This window comes from Gavialis gangeticus, unplaced genomic scaffold (genome assembly GCF_001723915.1).
Source record: "Gavialis gangeticus isolate Ggan-Ray unplaced genomic scaffold, GavGan_comp1, whole genome shotgun sequence".
Taxonomy (NCBI): Eukaryota; Metazoa; Chordata; order Crocodylia; family Gavialidae; genus Gavialis; species Gavialis gangeticus.
The window spans coordinates 76,736,218-76,749,354 of record NW_017728993.1 but is presented as its reverse complement, the minus strand read 5'-3'; the positions used below and the strand labels follow the sequence as shown (position 1 = coordinate 76,749,354).

The following is a 13,137-nucleotide window of genomic DNA, read 5'->3' as shown; positions in this document are numbered from 1 at the left end:
CTTCCTTCATCCCCCTTTTGGGGCTGCACCAGCTCCTTGCAAACTTATTGTCTGCACTCCACTGCACTGTACCCCCCCAACCTTTCATCACACTGCCCAGGGGTCACACCCCATAGTTTGAAAACCACTGATTTCAGATGTTCTTGTATTAATACAAGTATTTCTTAATACTTTCTAATTTCTCTCTATAAAAGTCTATTCCGTGTGTGTCTACATGAGATGCTTAATGCCCATTGGCCTGATTTTACTTCACATTAGCGTGGCTGGCAAAAACTGCGCTAATCTGCTAATGCACAGTAGATTAGTCCAATGGGCATTAAGCATCATGCAAAAAGCATTCATTTGTGCTAATGCACAGTAGTGCCTATTACAGTGTATTAAGTTAGCACTGGTTATTGCAGGTACCGAACTTAATGTGCTGTAATTACGGTGCATTAATGAATGTGCAGCCTTCTTCATTCATCATAAGTAGTTCAATTGATTAAATTCTGGTTTCACTTACATCAGTGAGTGACAAAATTCCCATTGGTATCAATGGACAGTTTCACCCTATATCAGAGGTGATCAAATCATGGCTGGTGAGCCACACACAGCTTGCAGGAAGCTTAAATGCAGCTCCTGAAAAAAAAAAGGAAGAAAAATGAATGGTCTTAGTAATCTGTTCATTTATTATTTCCTATTTTATTTTCCTCAGTTCTTGCTTGTTATAGTTTTTTCCAAGTCATTTAATAACAAATTATTATTGGAGTCATGGCACTATGTGGAGATCACTGCTTCTGTGGTATGCATATTGAAAAAGTTTGCATCCTGGGATCTTGGTTGTATCAAAACTTTGCTTTGTGGCTAAAGTGCCCATGAAAATTACACCCCATCCTTCACATCTCTGCCATTATATATGTTTTTGTAACCATTCACAGAGTTGAGAGTAATGCCTACAGAACTGACCTGTTCATTAAGAACCTTTAGAATGAAGTTTATTTGTCCAGACTCTTTAGTGAAGAGCTGTACATGGCAGGCATCTTAGAATTGGTTTGAGAAGGATTTGTGAACAGAAAAAAATAATGGATGTTAATGTTCTTATGAAGTTGATATCCATTATTAATATAATTGGCTATAGCATTCATAAAAATGACTTTATCAATGGTAGCATGCAGATAAGGGGTTACATTGTACATAGAGATTGTTTTCCCCAACATAACAAAACTATATTATCAAACATAGGTACTGAAGGTAAATTAAACCTGTTTCAAACTTGAAGGCTGTAGGGTTTTTCATCTCCCAGGTGTCTTAATAATATAGGACATATCAAACTGCTACTGATATGATGGGAATCTCTCTATTGACTTGCATTTTAGTTTTTATATGCTTAAACTAATATTTAAGCATGTAAAATGTGAATAATTTCATTATTTTCAGTGGGAATAATAGTGTGAATAAGGTTAAGCATATGCTTGTTTATAGGATCAAGACTATACTCAGCCTTAGATTTAAAAACTTGACTTAATGTTTACATGTATAGATTTTATAAATAAATAAATCTAGTAACATAAAAAATCCTTCCACTAAGATTTAAATATGGTACAAAATATTGGACAATTATAGCATTTCTGAATTGATGAACTTCATGTGATCTTTGCAGAACAGCACCATGGGAAGCTTTTAGACAACTAACTGGAACCAAGCAGACTTTAACCAGGTGAAATATTTTATTTTAGGCAAAAAAAAGTAAAACATATGACTATTTTCTTTTTATAATTGTATTTCTAGCTTTGTTATTTCAATAAAAACAGGTAATCCTCTTTCATTTATTTTCTGTACTGCTTTAGATATGCTTAGAATATTAGTTTTCCAAAAGTTATGAGTTTTAATGTAAAGTTCTGTCTCTGATGCAAATATATCCACCCAACTGTGAATAAATACAGTTATGCTATAGGGGTGGGGACACTGGCTCACTGACAGAGACTAGTTTGAGAGCAACATCATATTGCAATTGAACAGCTAGATGTTTAGTGGCCTGTAACAGTGATACAAGTTGGAAGCAGAGCCATGCTGGGAAAGACCATTTTCTTTTTCAGGTTTTTAAAAAAATATATTTTATTCTAGTTTGGGCTAAGTAGAATAGCTGCATGGCAATCTGTCTGACAGCCTAACTTGGGAGCATCAAACTCTGGAGACCTTGAGGTCCCCACTGGAATCTATGGTGGCCATCTAGTAGACTGAATGGAAGTGGAGCATCTCGAAGTCCTGATAAGAGTCCCAGAGTGCATTTAACTGTCCACATTTACTGCACAGTAATTCAGATTACGATGCAGTAACTGAAAATTGCTGTGCAGTAAGGGCACACGTCTACATGTGCATGCCCATACAGCTCAGTAAATATGGTGACTTAAGCTGACTTGGATGTAAATTTGATACCCATATCATGTAGGTAGCAAATTTACACCCAATTAGTTACTGTGCAGTAACACTTTGTGTATCGACTGACTTGGGACTAACTTTAGTCCCAAGTCAGTCCACACACAGTGTTAATGTGCTTTAATGGCTACATGTGTAGACACCAGCCTAAAAACTGCTTACTGAATGGTAATTTACTGCACAGTAAATTACTGCATAGTAAATGCATGTGTAGATGTGCCCCAGTTGCCCATCAGCACATCAGGTGGACTGCCAAAGACAAGCCAGGAAGGCAAAGTGATAGGAAAGCTAGGAAATTGATTAAAATATAAATTTTATATTTAAAATATTTATATTTAAAAAACTATAACATACATTGATTTTTGATCTGATAGTCTCCAACAGAAAAGAAAAAACAAGGATAAAAACAAGGGAAAAAACAAGAAAAATGCTATATAACCATTTCCATTGAGCACTAACCAGTACTATTGCTTGGAAACTAGAGGAGAGATCTCAGAAACAGCTTAAAGTTTGCACCCATTTTTGGATAAAATGAAAGCTCTTCAGAAACAAAATTTGTCTTAATATCAAATGTCACTGGGCAACCAAGAAAGCAGAATAAAGATAGATTCATTGCAATAGAAGGTAGTGGTGTGATCTAAAATACAGCAAAGGTTATACAAATTACTTGAAACAAGCTTACTTCGCATTCTTCAAGGCATTTTTAATAAGAAAAAAATTAACAATTTAAAGCAGAATTAAAAATTGTAAAAAGATTGACAGTGGTATGGGTTTTATTGCAAAGTGATTTTCAGTAAAGCAAGATAGCAAATAATAAAAATGATCATTGTTACCTATCCTATATATACAAATCTGCGTATCCTACATATATGAATTCTTGAATATACAGCAGGGAGAGCTCAATTAGGATCACACAGAGATCTAATATTGTGTAAGGAGCTTCTTCCATAATTCAGTTTATGACATGATTAGGGAAATTACAAAGATGACATTAGGCAACACAGGATGCATTTAATTAGTGCATTGGCTTGAGTGAGTTACTGGGTCAGTTAGTGTCCAGTAGGCTCAATAAGGATGCCTCCTTACATTCATTAAAATAAATATGTCACTTCTTCTTCCAAAACACTAGGTTTGGCATCAAGCCAAGGAATTAGAAAGCTTTAGAAAGAACACTGTACATGAAAAGAGATAGCAAAATGTTAAGACCATTTTGTAAAGAGCAGAAGACTCTAAAGTCTAATAGGCTAATAAGCAAAGGAGAAGAGGACCAATTATAAATTCATGGAAGCAGAAACATCTCTTGATTGGAACAGCAGGTTTTAAATCTAAGCTAAAGAGCTTTTGTCCCATTTATAACCAGATCACAACAAGTCACCACTGTCACCTTCATACGTTTTCTTTAGTTTTTATTTAGTGAATTCCAGTGTTCACAAACCTTAATGAATTATCATTTTTAGGAGATGATTCAAAATGCAAATTTTAATTATACAAAATCTGCATAAAAATAAACCATTCGTTTAAGTATACAGAAGAACTGAAAATTGGAGGATGTAAGAATATTTATTGGGAAATGGAAGGTGTCTAAATTAGTACCACCCAAAAGTTCCTATCAGTCTAAACACCGATCTTTGTTTTACATGAAAAGACACCTTGCATACTTACCATGTTTATGTCCTAATTGCAGCTGCTTCCCTGATCCTTCAGACTACACAAAGCCCACATTGGTCCATTTTTCCTGAGCATCATTTCAAATTTGAAGCCAAAAACCGTAATTCTTAAATTGACAAATGTATTGCAAAGACTCCATGCGGGTATAAAAATATTCCACTCTTCCACTAGGGACAGCATTTATTAGACAAGAAATTAGCGTGTTCTGATTTCAAGAATCAGGTGACCAAAACATATAATTAAAGAATTTTTTTTTCACATTACTAAACTTCATCTTAGCCCACAAGAAACAGAAAAGCAACTGACTACAGTAAAAGACAAGCATGAAAATTTTTTCTAAAACTAAATTTGCATACATTGGGCATGTCTACATGTGCCTATTAATCCATTTGAATAAACTCTAGAGTTTATCATTTCAGAGTTTATTCAAGCTGGGTGTGCATCTGTGTGTGTGCTCAGGATTGCAACACATGGAGCTGGGGCAGAGGAGCCTTGGCAAGAAGGGAAACAAAGGGGTCAGCCTGCCAGGACCAGGACTACTCCTTCTGGCTCAGGGTGCTGTAGAGAGGCTGACTGGAGCACAAGGGTGCTTCAGCACAGGGCTAGCTGGCAGGCAGCCCCCACGGTGAAGCACCTTCATGCCCCAGCCAGCCCTTCCAGTGTCTATACATGTAGTGCTGCAGAGTTTTTTACTCCACAGCACCCAGTACTTGTGCAAGTACTATCCTGCTGCAGACTAAATGAGTTTACTGCAGCCTAATAGTGGAACACATATAAATGAGAAATATTTACTGCACAACTAATTAGCCAACTGCACAGAAAATGTTTTGTGTAGACATGCTCATTGATTTGCCAAAATTAAGTAGCGTATGGTATAAGGTCTTGTTGCTTTATTTTGAACATTTCTTTTTTTTGCTACCAGTAATCAGAGTCAAGTCTTTGTGGAGAATCTGACTAAGCTGTCTATATTAATAGATCTAGTGTGCTGCCAATTTCACCATCTCTGTCATTTATAAATTGCAATGAATGTGCTTATTATGGTTGGATTACTTAAAATTCACACCATGTTTCTTTCTCTTGATATTGAAGTTCACAATCTTAATAGGCCTACTCCTTAGAGTAGAAAATGTTCCTTAATTCACATTAGATGATAAATTAATCTCTGCATTTCATTGTTACTAAACTTTGATCTCTAATATTTCTTGCAGCTTAGCCCACGGGACCTTTCTAGTAGAATTTTGCAGTTCTATTGCCAAGAGATGGCTCTATGATTAATGAATTTTTTACATCAAGTTTGAAATTATTCTCTTTATCTGTGCATGTTTCAGGGAGGGCCAGCAATCTCCAGAACAGTGGCAGAAAATGTATGGCAGATGCTCTGGTAATGAAGTGTATCATATTAACCTGGAGGAGAGTACATTTTTTGCTGAGTATGAGGGGAAAAGCTTCACATATGCTTCTTTTCATGCACATAAAAAGTATGTTCCTTTCCTTATTGCAGGATTAAACATTCAAACAAACAAATTGTTTATGTTGTGCTATGAAAGTATTGTACTAGAAGGCCCCATATTGTGTATTGTTTTCCTCTAGTTTTAAATGTCTGTTTACCTTTATAAACTTCACAGTTCTTTTGTAGTTATGTTAGTCATGCTAATCAAAAGAAAACTCCTCTTAGTTGTGAACATGTCAAGCCAGCCTTACTAATGCAATGAAGATGGGTCCTGTTGCAGGCAATGTGAAGAATGGGTCTGGAAATTAGAAGGATGCATACATCTAAAAAAATTGAATAGTTAAAATATAGGTCATTAAGTTGTACCCTCTTCTTTACCCAATTCACCCTACAAAGCGTTTTTGTTTGTTTGTTTGTTTTCATTTTGGGTCACTTTTGAATTTGAGCTTCTTTCACAACATGCCTGTTCTATTCAAGGTCAACTTCAAATGGAACTGGTATATGTCTTCTGAGGACTACCCTAACAATAACAGAATATTTCTAGAAATAACCTTAAGAATACTTATGATACTTTCTTTCTTGATGTTATAGGTCTTGTACAGGTTAAAAAATATATCTATAGGCGGTGCCATGCAGGAAGAGCCCAAGCTTATTTTGCAAGCTTGATCAGCTTGTTCAAGCAAATTTAAAAATTGGAAACAGTATAACCATAGTAACCCAATGCTGCTCGGGGCTAATAGGCTCTCCTGGGAAATAGGGTTTACTGGCCTGGATAAAACTCTGTGTTAGTACATCTGTAATGCATTTGATTCCATAGCTAGCACGAGCAGACCTATCTTTTAATAATCTCTACATGGTGCTACATTGTGCAGTGTAGACATACCATCATTATCAAATACATTGTTACTGAAACATGCACTAGACCTAATCCAACTTCATCTATTAACAACCTCACAATCTCAACTAATTTCCAGATTTCTTTAAACTATGCTTCAAATTGTGCCCTGATTGCTTTGCAGTACTCACTTAGTTTGTATGTTGTATGTTTGTATCTGCTAAAAAGATGGTTTGAAATAAAATTAATGATAAAACTAGTAACCTGTGATTAACGTATACATGAAAAAATATCTCAAAATCATTTTAATGGACTGAAAACTGAGGTGTCTTTCAAAATTTTGAAATGAAAAAGGTGCTATCTTTTTAATTCTTTATCTTCTACTGATCAAACAGCTTTTTAAGAATGAGTAATTAAAACATATGGTGAAATAGTTTCATTTGAAAGGTGCATAATGGAGCAATTTAGTGGGAAGAATAATTTCTCATAACAGAGTTGAATTCTTCTTTTAATGTACTCTCAGAAGGGAATGTGTTTCTCATATGAGAAATTAAGTGAAACAACATTAGGAGACTACAGTTAGCTATCAAAAACTTTTAAAAATAACTTGGGACTCAGAGCCCTTAAAAACAGTGCTTGATTACAAATTGCTTATTCTGGAGATAATTTTATTAAATACAGTATTTTTCCAAATACATTTCTTATCCAAGAAAATGACTGTGTGGGCAGCCTACAACAAGTAAATTGGACTAAATCAGATATTATTATTGACATATCCATTTTCTTGTATTCTGTTGTGTCACATTTAATGAACTGTGTCTTTTCCTCTTTTAATTAGGTTTGGAGTCTGTTTGATTGGTGTTAGGAGAGAAGATAACAAAAATATTTTGCTGAATCCAGGCCCTCGATACACAATGAGCTCTACAGATATATGTTTTTATATAAATATCACCAAAGAAGAAAATTCTGCTTTTAAGAAGCAGGAAGAAAATAGAAAAAACAATGAATCAAAGGCATGCTATCATGGACCTTCTAGGTTACCAGTACACAGTATAATTGCCAGTATGGGTAAGTCAAAGTAAATCTCATAAAGTATTCTTACACTATAAACAGTACATTTTTGATCTTTCAATGATTTTTCCTAACACACTAATGCCCTTTCTTAGTGATAACATTTTCCTTGATTTCTTTTAAATATATTTACTTTATTTGTTAAAAAGTTATATTTATGTTAGATTCCCTCTTTTTTGATAAAATCAGCATGGATGGTCTTTAAGAGGAAGCAGGTAACCCTATTGAAGAAACCCAGCTGTGAGCATTTAAGCAATGAAGGAGTATCCCACTAGTTTAAAACTCTGCAAGGGAAACCAGAACAATGTAAACTGTGTGAAGCAGCAGTTTGCAGACAGGAGGCAAATTGGACCCCAAATAAGTTTGCTGCCAGGAAGGGGTCATACTATTGTCCTGGGATCAAAGGACTACCACTAAGAGAAAGGCCAAAGGTTTGTGTTTGCTGGTTTATTTGTTTGTTTGATGCAAGGATTGTGCTTTTGTATTTTAAAAGACTAGCTGAGTTGCTCTGTAGGGAGCAAAGCCAGCTGGCAAAGCAGAAAACTCACTAATTCACTTATGTAGCATAAATGATATTGCCTTGTGGAATACATCAGGAAGATATGATAGATAGAATTATGTAACTGACAAAACGTGAGGTAAATAATACTACTCAGTCCTCTATAATTAGTCATGTTCTGAAGAAGTCCACAAATCTATTTAAAAACTTGACAAAGTTTAGACTAGATTGCAGGTGGAGCAGCCAGGTATAATATTAACTTGACCAAAAGAAGAGATCTCTAAATTTGGAGGAATATCCAAGTGAAAAAACAAGCACAGGAGTTCCCATATCACCAGCATCCTGTAAGTTGACATAAGAGTAGGCCCAATAGAAATAAATATTCTTGTGATGACCCTTTGATAGCTAGAAGCCATCAAGTAAAAGCTAATGCCTGAAATCAGGTTGGACTCAGAGAAGGAGCATAAAACAAGCGTTGCCATCACTAATACCCATCTCATTTAGCTGTTTTAGTCAGGCATGATCTTGCCTTGAGCAGGGGACTGGACTAGATAACCTTGCAAGGTCACTTCCAGCCCAGCTTTATCATGATCCTATGATCCACCAAGTGTCACAGATCCCAGACTTGATGCCTGTGTGTGCATATCAGGATCATTTATTCATAGAGACACTGCAATCTCTTGATGTCTCTAAAATACCATGCTCTAAAATTAGACCTTGATTCATTATGTATTAAAGCAATATTTTTGATCTAGCTAAAAGTACTGACAATCTAAAAACATCCCCTGTGATGATTTCCTATGTTTATGAATAAGCACAAGCTAATTGACCAGAAACTGTCCTAATTTTTAACATCACTAATTCTAATCAGGAATTTTTCTTTTCAAATCTCTCCAGAAAGTTGTATAAACTAGAAGATAAAAGATCCCATGTCCGAGTCATCCGATATTTCCTTTATTTGGTCAAGCATGTGAAGAAAATATATTTTGTTTTCTCAAGCAGAACATAGTACAAGCAGAAAAAATTAAACTGGGATGTCAAATTCTTATCTCATTTAAAACATCAGGGGTATGTCTACATTAAAAGCTCTGTCACCTTAGGGATGAACTATGACAAAGTAGCTCATCACTATGGTGATGTAGCATCAGCAGACACTAGCTGTGATGCCACTGCTACTGCGCAGTAGCAATGAGCTCTTTGCTACTGCGCAGTAGCAGTGGCATCACAGCTACTGCGCAGTAGCAATGAGCTCTTTGCTACTGCGCAGTAGCAATGAGCTCTTTGCTACTGCGCAGTAGCAATGAGCTCTTTGCTACTGCGCAGTAGCAATGAGCTCTTTGCTACTGCGCAGTAGGGTCGGAAGCAACTAGTGTGCCACCAGTACTGCTCAGTACTGGTGGGTACTGTGCAGTTATTTAGTATTTGCTTTAACACAACAAGTGCTGTCTTCCTTTGCCTTTCCAGCTATGGCACACTGTACCAGTCACCCACATAGAAGTGTCTTGCAGGAGAAGCTGGGCATCTGTTCTGTCCCTTCTTCCCAGGCTGTTTCAAAGCAGCAAGTTCCAGACCCTTTCCATTTGTTGTATTATTAATAGTATCATCATCACTTTAGCAAGTACTAAATGACTGAAAAGTACCAACTGTACAGTGGAGTGCATGTGTAAATGTGCCCCATAGGTATGATACTTTTATCTGGAGAAATGCCTCAGGTATTCAGCCAGAATTACTTAGCCAGAATTTATAAATATATAAGTTGTTTTCATAAATTCCATATAATCTGTAGTTTACTGATGTATATCAGCAAATCTAATTGTATGCAGCATAGTTTTTAAGGTTGTTTTCATTCAGACTATTTAATTTTAAACTAACAATTTTTTTTTCCACACAGAGTAAAATTAAAATGTGGAACTCATTGCCATTAGATGTTGTAGAAATTGATAGTTTAACCAGATTCAAACAGAGATTGGACAAGTTCTTGGAGGAAAGGTGCTTCAGTAACTATTGAACATGGGAATCCTTCCTAGACCTTAAGTGCTGGATGCTGTAAGTGGAAGAGGAATGGAAGAAAAACCTGGTCAAACCCAGTTTACTATCCTTTTACTCTACCTTTCAGCATCCACCCTCTATCACTGTCAGTCCAGATAGAAAAGCCTCTTTTCTCTTGATCTGGCCACAGAAAGCAGTCTATATCTGTGACCAAATGTAAGTACCCAGCTGCAGATTGCTTCAAAAATGGCTGATTGGGTGAAATTGTGAACCCTCATTGCATGAGAGTTTAGATGAAGACATTTCAAAACAGAGGCATCTTCTGTAACTTGTGTCTGCACTGCCTGCCAGCCTGTCACTTTCAGAATGGGAGGGAGAAAAAAGAGCGGAAGGAGTTTGGTTTGGGTTTTTTTCAGCCCCTGCTGGAGGGTGGGATGGGTGTATTGGAGACCTCCTATCTCTGGGGAACCCCTAGAGAAAGGACAGGCAATTATTTTGGGTGGAAGGACATTTACTGAGTTTTGGCAAGCCATTGAGGGCTGCATGGCTAGCCCTGCTCCTTGATGGGTGCCCCACCCCGTGGTTGCTATCTTGGGACCAGAAGTCCCTCCCCCTGACCTTTGCCGCCAGAAGTCCCTCTCCTTGCCCCCCTGAATTACTCCTTTCAGCAAGGGTTTTTGCCATCTTTGAACCAGAAAAATACCAAATTATACTCTAAAAATCAAACACGTACTACAACATTCATTCATTTCATTAAAGAAAATTATGTCCTGATTTACATGTTTGTGTAGTGTACATAGGGATGATAGTATAATAGCTTAAAATGAAATCTTACTCTTGTATATTGTGGGAGGGTGTGGGTGGGAGGGTGGATATAGGTATGTGGGTATATGCAGTGTAGGGGGAGAGAGAGTGTGTGTGTGTGTGTGTGTGTGGGATTTGTGCGGGTGGTGGATAGGTGTGTGGATGTGTGTGGGTAGGTATGGGTTTTGTGGGGGGGCTGTGAGTGTGTGGGGGGGAGGGTGTCTGAGGAAGGTTGTGGGTTTCATGGAGGGGAGGGGTTTGCCCACAGCCTGTCCCCCCTCCTGTGCAGCAGGCAGAGCCCCTGCCAGTGCTCCTGCAAGCCTGAGCTCTGCCACTCCTGGCCTGGAGCACTGGTGTGGGTCCTGTGCTCCCACTTGCTGCCACTTCCCCCTATCTGCCACTGCTGCCCTTCTCCTGCCACTTCCCCATCCCTCCCTTACTGCCACTCCAGCACCAGGTCACAGCTGCTCCTGTGGTCCTTGCACTGCAACTGGGAACCACATGATGCTGGAGTGTGGTGGGCAGGGGGGTGAGTGGGGAAATGGCTGCGGCAGGTGGGGGGAAGGGGCAGCAAGTGGGCGTGTGGAGCACAGCAACAGCTGGGTGGGGGCATGGGGCCTCAGCAGGTGCACCAGGGCCAGTGCTGGAAGGGCCCAGAGTGGGATGGCAGGAGCACAGGGCCCAGGCTGGCAGGGTTCTATGGATCTGGGCTGTGCTGTTCAAGCAGGGAGAGGAGGGAGCCAGCCTGGCTCCAGAGTGCCCCTGGAAGCTTGGCCCCATGCTCCTACTGTCTCGCTCTGGGCCCCACCGGTGCTAGCTCCAGTATACCAGCATAGGCCCCACACTCCTTCCCAGCTGTCACTGTGTTCTGCATGCCTGCTCACTGCCCCTTCCCCCCCCACCTGCTGCAGCCATTTCCCTGCCTGCTCATCCACCCACTGGCTGGCACCAGGTGGTTCTCAGCTGCAGCACTGGGACTGCAGGAACTGGTTCAGCTGGCTCTGAGGATGGGGCAATTGCTCATGGTTCTCCCCTGCCTCCCTCCTCTGCTCCTTCTTACTGTATTTCCCTTGGGGCAGGGAGGCAGGAACAGTCCCAGGCCAGAAGCCTCCAGAAGCCCCTGCTAGGCAGAGGCTTTTGGCTGGGGTGGTTAGTTCTGCTGCTGGCTCCCCCTGGGTCCTACTGCCTCTGGCTCCTGTCATCTTTCATAGGCAGCCAGGGGTAGATAAATATTAATTTTCTACATTTTTAGGGGCCCTGTGACCCGGATAAAATGGCCTGGTGGGCCTTATTTTGTCCACCCCTGTCCTAGAACAAGCTCCCTCTGCTCCCTTTCCCCCCTCCAATTCTGAAAACAGGAACAGGCTGGGAGAAAGGAGGGGCCATTGCTAGAGGAAACCAGGTCCAAGCAGCTAGATTCCCCTTCCCCCTGGAACCAACAGTGAACTTTTGTTTGTTCCAGGGGATTGTTGTAACTCGGAACTCTTCCTGCAAAGTGTTCTCAGTTACAGTGGGGAGCTGCACTTCTTTATGTGCCCATGAAACAGGATAACGGGCAGGATGCACCTATGATCTGACTCAATAAATGACAGTTCTTATGCTCTTATATTCCCATTTTAATTTTAAAATTGGTTAATGTCTCTAATAGATATATTTTTTTTTTACACTTTTAAGGAACTGTGGCTATAGATCTACAGGATACAGGCTGTAGATCTTCCAGTGGGCCTACACTAGCTCTTCCCTCAGAAGGAAGTAAAGGGGGGAGAAGACCTAGCATAGCACCTGTCTTAGAGGTTGCAGACTCCTCTTCCCTTCAAACATGTGACCTTTTAAGTGACCAGTCAGAAGATGAAATTACTCCATCAGATGATGAAACTTCTGCAGGCTCAGAGTATGTATAAATAATGTCAACTATACAATACTATATTTAGAGGCTAATATTATAAATATCCAGCACATATTTAAGCTTCCATTGTAATCAACAGGCACCAGATTACAGGTCTAATTCATACCATTTGGTTTAATAAGAAACAAAGTGAAACTGATTTCTGGGTGATTATAGCAGATAAGACACCTGAGGACCACCGGTGAACTGATTTTTCTCTTTAGAAGTGAAATAATGTATTGGCTGAAGCTTTTTAAATTATCTACCTATCTAGTTACTGGACATCACTGATGTTCAGTAACAAAGATCTACTTGTGTCTTGAACTTTAAAGCTATTTCACATGTGCATAAACCTGTGAACCTGGCACTGCTACTCTATAGTGCATAATCATGGGAGTAGTTTTGGCAAGACTCAGCTGATGGTAACCAAGAATGAAAATTTCTGTCCTGAGAATGAAAATAAATTTAAAAAGAGGAAGGTCCATCCTGTGAAAAAAACGATTAACCTTTACAGGGGTAAC

The 13,137-nt window shown here is 39.0% G+C and overlaps 1 protein-coding gene across 1 annotated transcript in view; it reads left to right on the top strand.

Moving 5' to 3' along the window:
- KCNT2 (potassium sodium-activated channel subfamily T member 2) overlaps window positions 1-13,137 on the top strand; it is a 451,804-nt gene that overhangs the window by 329,463 nt on the left and 109,204 nt on the right. Inside the window, exons 16-19 of the mRNA XM_019502030.1 lie at window positions 1,640-1,696; window positions 5,412-5,561; window positions 7,207-7,436; window positions 12,406-12,622. Of these exons, the coding sequence (XP_019357575.1) occupies window positions 1,640-1,696; window positions 5,412-5,561; window positions 7,207-7,436; window positions 12,406-12,622 (654 nt within the window). The remainder of the gene's footprint in view (window positions 1-1,639; window positions 1,697-5,411; window positions 5,562-7,206; window positions 7,437-12,405; window positions 12,623-13,137) is intronic.